Raw genomic sequence first — 14,486 nt, forward strand, 5'->3', positions numbered from 1 at the left:
ACTGTATATGATATAGTTTATTCAACATCAAATCACTCCCAATTTTTCATTTATTAGTTATATGATTCACTTTATATGGCCTTATCAACTCAATTTTAATTAGTATATTAATTAAATTTAATAAGCATGTCTATAACACACGTATACTTGTACATAAAACAGCTTCATCTCACATTGAATTTTTTGTGCCTAATGTTGCATCGGTTCATACATGTGCCATGATATTATTTGACCACCTCTTATGCAAAAGCTTGCTTGCTTTGGCGCTCAATGCCCCATTGGAGAAGACACGTATCGTGGTATTATTGCTTGATAGCGCAAATCTTGCTCACTTTTATGCTCAATGTCCTATCGTTTCAAAAACATGTGAACATGTTACTCGTCGTATAAAAAGATGATATATCTTTTCAACAGTTGGGAACCTTCAAAAGGAAAAAAAAAACAATTGCTACACAAGTAACATGTTCAATCAAAGGTTATTTTAATACAACTTGGTGCTCAAATGTTGACTATTAAATATGATGATTTCCTCGTATTATTATATTGCACTTACGTACATATTTAGAAAGCTTACAGTTCTTATTTTCGCATATTATATTGAGATTTGCTTCTAGTTTAAGTATAATATACAAGTATAAGTGTGTTATAGACAGGTTTATAAAATTTAATATACTAAAACTGAGTTGAGAATCTTTTTGGTGATTTTTATACGTTTAGTGACTTGATATGTTATGTTAAGTGTTATTTTTGCATTAAAAAACATGTGCTTTTAATGATATTCACACAGGAATTTTTGATTTAGAATTTAGAAATATATTTGTGGCATATTTTAAGTTTTTTTAACCGAATTAACTATTTATTGTATGATAGTGTCTTCTGCTTTTACCGGTCACATGTCCGTTAGATTAAAACCAAATTCTACAGTTTGTACATAGTTTCTTTTTTTATCTTTCCTTTTTTTACAAGGTTTGTGGGGGAAATACAAAATAAGTCAACCATATTATAATTTAGTAGACAGGATCTAATTTTAAAAGTTCAATGTCAACGATCACCTTGTTGAGGTGCGGTCAACGTGTCCTATTATTATTATTATTATTATTATTATTATTATTTTCAATCTTCAATGTGTATATTTGACAATGCACATGACATTAGCATATTCTTTTCACACCATATATGGTCTGTATATTTGTAACAATGATCGCATATTAATTAGGTGATGATACGATCCAGACTCCTAATCCTAGTTCATACTGATAACTATGTCTTTTCCCACTCGTCATACCGGTGAATCATCCTCTTCCTCCTCCTTACATTCCCTACCACTGTGCCATCAGTTTACCTTTGCTGAGATTGAACTCGCAACCCGAAACTTTGATGAGTCATTGGTGATTGGACGTGGGGGGTTTGGCAAAGTTTACAGAGGAACCATCACTCATGGTGGAATACATTTGGATGCCGCAATTAAGCGGCTGGAATCAGGTTCTAATCAAGGAGCAGTAGAATTTTGGGCTGAAGTTGAGACGCTCTCTAAATTAAGGCACTGTCATTTGGTATCTTTAATTGGCTACTGCAATGAGGGGCAAGAAATGATTCTTGTATATGAATACATACCTAACGGAACTCTTGCAGATCGGCTCCACAAACGTCGTGCTCCTCTGACTTGGGTGCGGAGACTTAAGATATGCATTGGAGCCGCACGTGGTTTAGATTACCTACACTCTGGTACTGGTATTAAGCATGGAGTTATACATCGGGATGTTAAGAGCACCAATATATTGTTAGATGAGAATTGGGCAGCAAAGGTTTCAGACTTTGGGTTGTCGAAAATTGGTCCAACGAATCAGCCATATACTTACGTTAGCACTTTGGTGAAAGGTACGTTCGGGTATCTAGATCCAGATTACCTTCAAACAGGTAGGCTGACTCGAAAGTCCGATGTGTATGCCTTTGGGGTGGTATTGTTTGAAGTCTTATGTGGGAAGAAAGCAGTGGATAGAAGTATTGATGAAGAGCAATGGGGTTTGGCAACATGGGCTCAAGACTCAATTAAAGAAGGAAGGCTAGAGCAAATTGTTGATGCTAATATTAGGGGGAGAATATTCACTAAATGCTTAAAGGAGTTTGCACTGCTAGCTGATCGGTGTTTGCACAGCCGTCCCAAGCAACGTCCTACAATGGCCGAGGTGGTTGTCGGTCTTGAGTCTATCCTAGCCTTACAAGAGAAAACCGATAGTACATGGGTATCAACATTTCTCTTTCCATCCAATAAGGAAAGCCCGGGTATTATGTTCTCTTTAGATTGTCAATGTTTATTGTATCTCGGGTTTTTTTTTTCATAAAAGAGAATTCTTTTATGATCTATTCGTTTTCTTCTATCATTTTCATATCAAGTTAACGACTTATTTGTAGAACGTGCAGTCGGAAGTACACTTTTAAAGTCCTTGAGTATATACCTCTACACTGTTGGAGGTGAAGACCGAATAGTACACCTGTTTGATTATAATACCGTCGTTTATGCCACTGAAGACTTCTCTGAAGCTAATAAGATTTTGTGCTGCACATATGAGTCCATGTACAAGGTATTCTTATTCTTAATTACATATATACTTTCGCGTTTGAATGGTTTTAAATCATTATTTTCTAGAAACTCTTACTTGATTTCTCTTTTCAGGGACGCCTACTAAATGGACAAGATATAGCAATCGCTCAATATTCCTATGCTTACACATTCGAAAAATGTATGAATGAAGCAACAATACTTGTAAAGTTTGAACATGAAAATGCGATTCAGTTGCTTGGATATTGCATTCACGGAAGAAAGATGTACCTCCTCTATGACTTTGCACCTTATGCAACTCTGGATGGCTTGCTTTTTGGTAAATTTTTCGTACAACATTCTATATCTTTTGAAGTTATTAATTTGTTACATCGTCTGTGTTTGTAGATCCTATGTGTAATCTTTTGGACTGGAATAAACGGTACAAAATAATCCTTGGTGTAGCTAGGGTGCTTGTGTACCTTCATAATCATGCTCCAGTTCGGATCATACATCGTGATGTGAAACCTTCGAACATTCTTTTGGATAAAAGTTTTCACCCCAAACTTTCCGGTTTTGGGTTAGCAACCGCAATTAACAAGACTGACTGCATTCATGTTGATCGCCTTTCTGAGACTTTGTAAGTGCATAATATATAAATAACTTTCATTTTTTAATGGCTGGCTAATACCTACATATGTGACAGCGGATGCATGGCACCTGAATATTTAAAAGGCGAATATCTGTCGGCCAAGGCGGATGTCTTTAGCCTTGGTATGTTGATTTTGGTAACTGTAACTGGGAAAAGGTCAGGCTCTGGAGTTAGGCTTAAAGATTATGTAAGTCTGATTAGATTCTTTATTGGTACACCTTTTTAATACATTGCATTTTGTCATTCTATGATAATTATGTTGTGTATGTTATAATTAATAGTTATATATATGCATGTTGACTTATTGTAGGTCAAGAGAAATTGGGTGGAAGGAACATTGTTGGATATAATCGATCCCAAGATTGATGTTGAATCTTCAATCTTGATGACAAAATTTATCGAGATTGGGTTGTTGTGTGTTCAAAGAAACCCAGCGGTTAGGCCAACAATGGAGGAAGTTGTCGACATGTTGCTTGGCACTGCATCTCTAACTCTCCGTGTTTCAGAAATGCGAGCAAGGGTGAAGCCTTGGATTATCAGTGAAGATAGTGATACTGGTCTAGTTGATGAGTTAATATCAGAGTTATGCCCAAGATAATGCATTGAAGTGATGCAAATTGACTATATATAGTAGTGTTCATTCATGTTTTTTATTTTTTTTTTCTTGGAAAGTTAGAAGCAAGTGCCAACCCAAGTAACCAACTATGGTTAAGGGCTTAAAGCCTCCTCATGATATTAATTATGATTATTCTATTATTAGAGTATTACATAAATAATCCTTGTGGTTTTGTCTTGCTTCTTTTCCTTTTTGACGAGTAAGTTTAAAAAGTCATATGGAACTTATTTTGTTGCAAGTTTGAGTTAATATTTGTGTAAAATGATTATAAATAGCAATGCTTTAAAATTCGGTATTTTACTCGTACCGGATTTAGTTCAAAATTGGTACAATCAGTTGAACCGGAATGTATCGGAAGGTTCAACCGGGTTGAATAATTTACCTTTAATTCCATATAAATACAATTTCAACTCAAAAAATAACCCAAAGGTACATTAATAAACATTACACTTGACCCAAAAATCACACATGAACAATAGTCGAGTCAGATAGAAAGTTTGTACTTTGTATACGAAATTAGTCAATTACAAATAATGTAAATAAACCAACATTGGATTTGCATGATACACAATTGATTGATTAACGAATCGTCGTTTACCGTGTTTACTCGTTTCAATTTTATCCGCAATGTTAAAAGTCAATTTTTAAAAATATGGGAAAAATATCAAAAATCTCTTGGATTTAAAACCGGATTGCCGGTTTAAACCGGTATTTAAAAAAACCGACGGTACGATGTTCTAGTAAAACGCCCAAAAATATCAGGCTCGAAATACTAGTTGCCTTGTGAAAATCCGATATAACCGGCTCAACCGCCAGGTTGTTAAAACATTGACAAATAGTAAAAATGTTGCAAGCAGAGACTAAATAATATTAACCGCTATTCCGGCTTTCTGGAAACTGAATCCAATAAACAATTATCTCGCCGATTTGATCGAGCAGAAGACTTCTATAAACAAAATTCAGGTAATAATATATATGTGAGGCTGCATTTTATTCTATGATGTCCTTAGATTCATCTTCCTTGTACAGATTTCAAGTACTTGTTAACTACAAAAAATTAAAACAAAATAGAGGATGCCCTTAAGGTGTTCGATGAAATGCTTCAGAGGGTATTTTAGTATGTTTGATTTGGTAGTAGTGGTGGTTTTGTAATTAATACTGTAGTCTTCTGTAATTACAATTGCAGATGAAGTATGTATCATTATTTCGTAGAAACTGTGTTCACAAGGCCCAATTTTATGTGGATTTTGCATCTACCAAGGTCTCCAGTGATACCTGTTCTTTTGCAAGTTTAGTAATGGCTTCCACAGGTGTTATAACCAAAGTTATGATACATCAAGCAGCAAGACTTCTGACCATGGTGGTTCAGCATCATTGTCCATCTTAGCCATGATGCTTATGGAATCCATACAACCAACGTGTATGTAATTTAGCCGGTACGGTTGGAATCATCTCTACTCCATATACATACATACACACATCATGATTATTCAATTGGAACTGAGACTCATTTAGCTGAAGTTGTCTGAATTTATTTATCGTTTATTCAGCTAACATCTTATAATTCATTTACTTCGATGGAGAGCTTCTGTTGTTTGTTTCCTGCAGTGAATCCGATCATGTTCTACCAGGTATGTTTCTTTTTTTCTTTTTTTTTTTTATATTGTTGACTAATTTATTTAATCCTGATTTCCACATGCAGTGTACATATCTGCCATATAGATGTAGATGCTACGATATATTGCATATCATATACGCTTGAGAGATTGTTATACTAATATGGTTGACAGTCGAGTAAAACACTTTCTGACAAAAAAAATGCTATTCTAGTTTGATAGTTCTTAACTATATGCACGTTAAATCCATTCTGATCCCGTAAATTGATTATCAAGAGTAAATCTTAGCCACGGGCCCACTATTTGAGTGTGGAATGTTTTATCTTGGTCTTTGCTATGAGTTGTATTGAAACCTTTTGGATTTGGTTGACCACTTCTTATATAGTGTGTAGTCATTTCTACTCTATAAGAAATGTTGTGTGAGGTGTTGTAGAAGTATGCTTTACCTTGGATATATGATATTATGTTTTTTGTATGTTTACTTGATTTAGAGGATAAAGTTTCTTATTATGCAAATGCATACAAGAAATTAAACATACACATACCATATGGATTGCATAGCAGAGGCGCAATAATAACACGTGAAGTCACGCCTACTCACGGTTCGGTTTTTTTTTTTGGGGGGGGGGGGGGGGTATTTTTGTAATTTCTCACTCAAATGTAACCCTACTTTAGCATTCATTCCCATTTCACTCTTATACTTCTCTTGTGCCTCCTTGCTAGTCACAATTGTCTCGACACCGTGCCTTTGCTATTTCAGATTTGCAGGTATAACTTGGCTACTTTGATTATTACCAAATCGGATTTTTTTTCGGTTAGACTTCAGTGTAGAAACCTGATCTTTTTGCCATTGCCCTAAATTTTTTTTACCTAACCTAACCCGATTTGAGTTTTTACACTTCATTGATTCTACATGTAATGATCTGTAAATTTGGTTATTGAAGTTGTAAATTTAGTTTGTAAAACTAATTGTTGTGATCTGCGTGATGAATCAACGTATTCAACACTTGGATCTCTCATGAAAGATTTAGTATTTTACTTGTTATTACTGAAAACTACATTTTAATCTTGGGCTTTCCTTTTTGGGTTGGTTAGAAATCAACACTTGTCTACAAAAAGAAAATTACAAATATAGTCTTGATGCCTTTTGTAAAAGTTGATTAGATTTGAGAAGTGTAACATTCTTATCTGCTTGTTCCTTGGTTACGTTTTCTTTTGCATATTATGTGGAATTTTGTATTTACCAAGCGGTGGAATTATAATTGTTCTTTAATTTGCAAGTGTAGGAATGGCCAATACGAGAAGCATGAATAGAAAGCTAAACAATGATCATGGTTCAGCAACATGGTCAAACCTTGGCCATGATCTACTGTTTTTAATTATGATGCACTTGGGACTAGTTGATTTTATTGCTTTCGGTAGTGTATGTAAGTCATGGAGATCATGTGCGGTGCGTAACTGGAATAGGTTTATGGTGTCTAACAACCCGTGCGTTTATCCATCTCTTCTCGTTTGAATGAAAAAGAGTGTTACTTGGAGGACTACCAAAGGAGAAAGATGAAAGCCACCATTCCCCATTCTAATGGCAGGATTTGTGTTGGGATAACTTGTGGTTATTTGATTTTTTTCGGGAGGGAAGCCTGTGATTTCTGGCTTGTGAATCCCTTCACAAGGAAAGAACTTCATTTCCTTGATTTCCCCTTTGGTGTAAATCCTTTTCAAAAACGTTTCAGGGGCATTCTTGTCTTTTCGCCGTCGATGTCCGGGTGGGTGTTTGTTGTAATCACTCACGCATTTCCCAATAAAATAGCATTTTCTTTACCTGGTGAACAAAGCGGGTGGTATCATGTCACATCCCCTTGCACCTTCCTCCATGATCTTCATTTTTTCAAAGGAAAGATATATGTGATCGACCATCAAAATAATTTATGTGAACTACGACTTCATCCAGTGCCCACCTTAACCATACTGGAAGTGAAGAATTTCGCATGGAAACACACTCGTGTGCTGGACTTTGTAAGTTCACGTGAAAACCTTTATGTCATACAAACATATCGAAATTTGCTTTTGGCTTTGGAAGTTGATTTTGGTGAGATGAGATGGGTTGTTTCGAGTGGGAAGATAGTTGATGAATATGCAGTTTTTTTAAGTAACTTAAAGTGTGCTGCAGCTATTAGACCTGATACATGGGTCCATCCTTGGGCACGGTATGAAAGGCTTAATTTCTCCGATGGATACTATCAAAATCGAAATAAGATAATGAAGTGTTTAAACACAAACATGTGGTACTTCCCACATGATTGCTTGATTGATACTGACTCTGCAGGTTAGTTCCCGCTTTATCTTTAACATTACTGAAAAAGGTATCTTTGATTGTATTAATAGCAACTTATAAGCTGTTTATTTGGGTTCTTGTTAATTTGGTGACCCGGGTGAAATTTTCGTCAACACAAATAGTTATAACTACTGCTACAATATATCTCTGAAATTTTCACCCGGTCTAATGCTGACTAGTAAGTACCAAACCTATATAATACAATGATTAAAAACGAGTAGATCAAATAACTTGAATGCGTAATAATTGGAATGCTTCTGCTTTGTTTGTTTCATCAGGTAAGAAAACTGGCGCGTTGCTGAATATCATGGAAGATTAGAGCAAGAGATGTGGGATTTCAAATGCAAAGGAAAGTGAAGAGAATAGTAAATAGATGATGACTTGTTAAAACTTGAAAGATGTTTAAAACTAATTGCAGTTTTATTGTCCTTGAGTTCTTTATAATTCTCAACCAAAGGGTGTATTTAGCAGTTTTATTTTGTGGTTCCATTTGAATTTAATTATATATAATTAAGCTTGTGAGGTTTGGTTGACGTCAATTTGGGCTTCTTCTTGTGGATGATTGATTGCCTTCGGGCTTTATTATCTGATATGGGCAAAAACAACTAAAATTATTATAAGTAAGATGGTCTAAACAACTACAAATATTATAAGTAATTTGATTTTAACTTTTGCCAAGATATTTTTGGGTTTTAGATCCATGTGAAAGGCATTTGGTGCTAAAGAACTTATGAATATGGAGTAACAATTGTGAATTTGAAATTAGAAACTAAGAAGCAAATTGAAGAATATTTGAAGTTTTCAAAGTAACATAATAAACTTATGTGGAAGATTTTACTAATGGCCGCAGCCACCAAACTGCCATTCATAATCACCATTGTCACGATGGTCCGTACAAACTTTGTCGGGATCACCTGTAGCACAGGTTCTGGGTTTTTTCTGTCGAAATTCCCGAAACAGTTTCCATCACCCTTAAAGAAGATGAACCCAAATTGACTGCATACCTTTTGAAGTAACTGATTTACTTTTAGGGGAAAATACAGAAAACAGGTCATCTTAATATCGTAGAAACCGTGTTCCCAGGCTCCAATTTGACTAGTTCTGTGGCTACAAGATTTTCATTTTAAATGTCAAAAGTCACCTTGGGGTCTACTGTCTCTTTCCAGGAAGAAATACCTATCAATCAGAGTGTATCTTGGGCATTAGATTGTTTTCACACCATAATCTGTGTATGTCTATAAGTATGATCTTATATTTGGTGATGATACAATCCACACTCTAATCCTAGTTCATACCATTTTTAACTATGTCTTTTTCTACCCGTCATGCCGTTGGATCATCCTCCTCATATCCCCCACCACTGTGTCACCAGTTTACCTTTTCTGAGATTGAACGTGCAACTCAAAACTTTGATGAGTCACTGGTGATCGGACGTGGGGGGTTTGGTAAAGTTTACAGAGGAACCATCACTCATGGCGGAATACATTTGGATGCTGCAATTAAGTGGCTGGAATCAGGATCTAGTCAAAGAGCAGCAGAATTTTGGGCTGAAATCAAGATGCTCTCAAATTTAAGGCACTGTCATTTGGTATCTTTAATTGGTTACTGCAGTGATGGGCAAGAGAAGATTCTTCTATATGAGCATATACCTCGTGGTACTCTTGCATATCATCTCCACAAGCATCGTGCTCCTCTGGCTTGGGTTCGAATCAAGATATGCGTTGGGGCCGCATGTGGTTTAGATTACCTGCACACTGGTACAGGTATTAAGCACGGAGTAATAACTCGGGATGTTAAGAGCTCAAACATATTGTTAGATGACAATTGGGCAGCCAAGATTTCAGACTTTGGATTGTCTAAAACTGGTCCAACGAATCAGCCATCTATTTATGTTAGCACGTTGGTGAAAGGTACGTTTGGGTATCTGGATCCAGATTACTTTCAAACAGGTAGGCTGATTCGAAAATCCGATGTGTATGCATTTGGGGTGGTGTTGTTTGAAGTCTTATGTGTGAGACAGGCAGTGGATAGAAGTATTGATGAGGAGCAATGCAGCCTGGGCTCAAGACTCCATTAAAGAAGGAAGGCTGAAGGATATCGTTGATTCTAATTTAAGAGGGAGAGTATCCCCTAAATGCTTAAATGAGTTTGCACTACTTGCTGAACGGTATCAGCATACATAGCCGTCCCAAGAAACGTCCTACAATGCTGAGGTTGTGGCGGATCTAGAGTCTACCCTAGCCTTACAGGAGAAAACCGACAGTGCATTGCTGATCAAACTTTATGGTAGAAGAGTACCAACATCTATATTTCCACCCCGTCCAGAAAACTTCGGTATCATGTTCTCTTTAGATTTCTGTGTTCAAATATTTACCATTGGGTTTTCCTAATACAAAAGAAATGCATAAATGTTTAGTTAAATTAAAATATGATAGCTAGGAGATAGAAGGAAGATTGTACTTCTACAGATTTCTAGATATGTACATTAAGCATTAACGGATTTCCAGTGTCTGCATTTTTTAAATGATCTATACCCTTTCTTCCATCATATTCATTTCTAGTTTAACAACTATTTATTTGTGACTTGCAGATGGAGGTATGAGTTCAAAATCCTTGGATCTATACCTCTACACTGTTGGAGGTGAAGAGCGAATAGTACAGCGGTTTGATTTTAGTAGTATTGTTTTTGCAACTGAAAGCTTCTCTGAAGCTAATAAGATTTTGCATAGCGGATATAAGTCCATGTATAAGGTATCTATTTTCATGGTTTCAAAGTTTTAACGTTATTTGCCATATGTTGATCCTTATAACTCCTTATGTTATATAGTTTTTACCAATTTGCCAAAAGCCCCAATACTTAATTTCTGTTTTCAGGGAATGCTGCAAAATGGACAAGATATAACAGTCACTCAATATTCCTACGACAGTACGTACAAAAAATGCATGAATGAAGTATCTATACTTGCAAAGCTTGAACATGAAAATGTGATTCAATTGCTTGGATATTGCATTCACGGAGCAGAGGTGTACCTCCTCTACGACTTTGCACCTAATGCAACTCTAGCGTGCTTGATTTTTGGTAAATTCCTTTTAATTAAGGCTATTATTTGCAACTCTTGGGAACTCCTGATGGAGTTCTAGAGCACACAATTAGTGTGTTAACCTGATTGTATCTGATTCTTTTACCAACATACATCTGATCTGTAATCTGCATTAATTTGTAGATTCTAATTATAATCTTCTGGACTGGAATAAACGGTGCAAAATAATCCTAGGTGTAGCTAGGGTATTTGTATACCTTCACGATCATGCTCTCATTCAGATCATTCATCGTGATGTGAGACCTTCAAACATTCTTTTAGATCAAAGTTTTGACCCTAAACTGTCAAGTTTTCGGTTAGCAGTGGCAGTCGAAGACGAGACTGAAGGCATTGAGGCTCAAGGGGTTTATGAGACTAAGTAAGTACTTCATAATTCACTTAAAGTACCTTTCATTTTTCATCCCATGCTCATCTGTTGAAGTTTTATATTTTTGTAATACTGGAAATTTACAGGAGCCGTTGTGACCACATTTTGAGCTTTCCAGCTAGCGGCTACATTCTTGTTTCTGTTTTTATATCTTCCTTTTGAAACCCTGATAATTTGTATTATTGACCCATGGCTAATTAATACCTGTGCATGTGACAGTGGACAAATTTTATTATGTTGGTTTTGGAAACTATAACTGCACAACGAACACTTTATTTAGGCCGCCAAGCTAGCACCAAGGACATTTGGCTTTGTGACTATGTAAGTATGCTCAGGCTCTCTATGATGGTACAGTTGTGCTTGTATAATCCGTTAATATTTTAAAAATTAGATGTATTCCTACTTCTTAAATCACACTCATACTTATTTATTTGACTTGTCAGCTTGTGGAAAAAAAAATGTTACGTTAATGAAAATGGAATACATGTTCAACCATCGTCAAGGTGAAGTTGTGCTAGATTTAGTGAAGAGGTTTGAGAAGCTCATGGTCAAAGTAAGAGCTACAGGTATTAACATTCCCAACACTGAGGTCAATCAGAAGTTGATGAACTCTTTGCCTTACAGTTGGAGTGTAAACACAATAACGATCAAGAGAACCACCAATCTGAATAGGATGACAGACAGTGAATTGATATCCATTATCAAATCATTTGAAATGGATGAGTAGATGAGAATGAACAATCACATGAATTCTCTTAATCAAGCCGGAGTGAGTACTACATCTTCAAGTGTGCCAACTGCTTTTGTTAGCAAAACCCAACAGAATATGTATCCTGTAACTAATCCAAAGTACTCACCAAGTGTTCCTCCACAATCAACAGCATTCATCTCCACCAACAACCCATCAACTCCATCCAGTGCAAGTTCGTTTCAAAAGGCAGTTGACAGTGCAGTTGCTCAAGCTCTCAAGGCACATGGAATTTCTGCAACCAAACCTCAAGCAAACAAGCCCTCCAGCTATTGTGAAGCCATTCCTATGCTGAATGATTCAAATGTAACACTTGTTAAAGCTTTTCTGTCTTGTCATGAAGAGCTATTGCAAGGGAATCTGTTACCGGCTTAGTTTGAGATAGGTGATTTGAAAGACATCAATCAAAAGGATCTTGAGAAAATGGACATCAAGTACCAGATGGCCATGGCTGTACAAAGGGCCACCAACTTCATCAAAACCTACGGGAAGGACAGCTTTAATGATTCTGATCGAAAGCGAATTGGTTTCGACAAGAGCAAGCTTCGATGCTACAATTGTGTAGAAATGGGTCACTTTGCCAGGAAATGCACAAATCCTCCCAAACCAGCAAACGATATTCATGTGACAGAAGTAACTGATGAAGAGAATGAGAAAGCTGCTGGAAAGAGGCCTGAGGAACAAAAGCCAAACAACTCAGCTCCAAGAATCGGGAATCGTCCACACAAGGGCAGCTCAAGTTCAAACTCAAGAGCCCTTGTCTCTCAAACAGAGGTCCACACTGGTATGGATTGGGACGAACAGTTTCAAGAGCTGCAGAATCCACTGAATATGGCTGGCATGGTTTTCACTTCAAACAATGAAGCCTCTTCATCTTTTACTGCTGGTTCAAGTACATCACACCTTGATGAGGTAAAACGAAATCTTTGCACGGAAGCTTGTGTTAACAAGTTTACATACTATAGATACTTACAAGACGAAGTTTTGAAAGAAAATGCAAAACTTCGTCAGTTGAACACTGAAGATGTAAAAGCTGATAAGATCTACATTGAAAAGATCAAAATTCATCACGATGATGTAGCTAATCTTAGACTTGAAAATTTTCGAGAAAAACATAATGTCATTTATTATAAAGACATAATTAATGATTTAAAAGAAGAAATTAAGAAATTAAAACTCGAAGTTTCTGATATGAAAGGAAAGGAAAAACAAGTCGAAAGATTTGAGGCATCATCTGAGAAATTAGATGATCTTATTGGAGCCCAGAGAAGTACTAAAGTTAAAGCGGGGATGGGGTACGATTACCCTGCCGTACCACCACCATTCAATGATAACTACACCAGTTTGCCCCACTTTAGCTATAATACTTCTCCTGACAAAGAAATGGCGTACGGGGTTGGTAGGATACCAAAACATGTGACATTTTTTCCCGCAGCATCTCAAACTGTTGCTCCAATCCAATCATTTGATAAATCTAACGTCAATGTGTCTTGTGGAGCAGGTGATATAAACAATGGTGATTTTGGGAAGGTTAATTAGGGTTTTAAGCAAAATGGAGGATTAGAACCACGTTTTGAGTCTTGTGTGGGTCTAACAAAAACTATTAACAACCCTGTCTGTAATAAAGTTTGTGAATCTATGTTAGGATGTTTGATGTCGGGATTAAAAACTGTATTTTGTGAAACCACTAGTGAAGACAGTTGTAATGATGTATGTAATGAAAGTGAATGTTCTTCATCTGATTCTGAGTGTGAAACAGTTTTTGATGAAACAAAACAGGCTATAGTTGATGAACAGACAAGTTCTAGTTGCTCGTTAACTGATCGTAATTTTGAGAACTTGAGAAAACAAGAAACTGCTTTTGAAAAGGAAAAACCAAGCACGTCGTGTAAATATGTGCCTTCAAAGAAAACTTCATTTTCACAAAATACTGATTATAGTAATAGTTCTCAATTTTATGATCAATTTGATAGTACCTATTACTACTCTGGTCAGAAACCTAGGCAATCAAATTACCTTGCATCTAATCATTCAAATGTGTTCTCAGATAGAGGTTATCAAAATGTTAACCCTACCACATTACCTCACCCCTTATATTTCAGTGATCAACATGTCTATGATTGTAACAAAAGAAAATGTTGTTTTGTGTGTGGAAATCCGTCTCATCTTGCAAGACATTAGAACTGGCATAAGCAACAAAGAGACGCTAAATGTAAGTTTGGTCAGACATTTGCCGAGTTAAATGTTCAATCTAAGAAAATGTCTTATCAAACTTATACCTCAGCCAGTAAGACAGATTCAAAAATTAAAAGAACCAACAAACCCAAGAAACCATTTTGGCTAACACAAAGAGAAAGGAAGCGGTTATCCAAGGGGTCAGAAGCTGAAAACCCTAAAATCCCCTCTAAACCGTTTACCAAAGCAAACAAAGAAGATTTGATAGTCAAGCCCAAACCAAAACGAAGGCAATCAAGAAAACCTTTTCAGAACCCAGGAAATCTTAACACAAGTT

The 14,486-nt window shown here is 36.2% G+C and overlaps 1 protein-coding gene and 1 pseudogene across 1 annotated transcript; both read left to right on the forward strand.

Moving 5' to 3' along the window:
* Positions 1–1,262: 1,262 nt before the first annotated feature.
* Positions 1,263–3,894, forward strand: LOC143582013 (putative receptor-like protein kinase At5g39000). Its single transcript, XM_077064673.1, has 6 exons — positions 1,263–2,283; positions 2,422–2,582; positions 2,675–2,879; positions 2,948–3,179; positions 3,246–3,378; positions 3,502–3,894. Exons 1-6 carry the CDS (start codon positions 1,263–1,265, stop codon positions 3,787–3,789), a joined length of 2,040 nt encoding a protein of 679 aa, XP_076920788.1. The 3' UTR covers positions 3,790–3,894.
* A 5,170-nt stretch (positions 3,895–9,064) lies between these two features.
* On the forward strand, positions 9,065–9,835 carry LOC143582003 (receptor-like protein kinase FERONIA pseudogene; annotated as a pseudogene).
* Positions 9,836–14,486: the final 4,651 nt, after the last annotated feature.

Source organism: Bidens hawaiensis, unplaced genomic scaffold (assembly GCF_021521415.1).
Source record: "Bidens hawaiensis isolate Kalapana, Puna unplaced genomic scaffold, B.hawaiensis_p1.1 tig00031396_1, whole genome shotgun sequence".
Classification (NCBI taxonomy): domain Eukaryota; kingdom Viridiplantae; phylum Streptophyta; class Magnoliopsida; order Asterales; family Asteraceae; genus Bidens; species Bidens hawaiensis.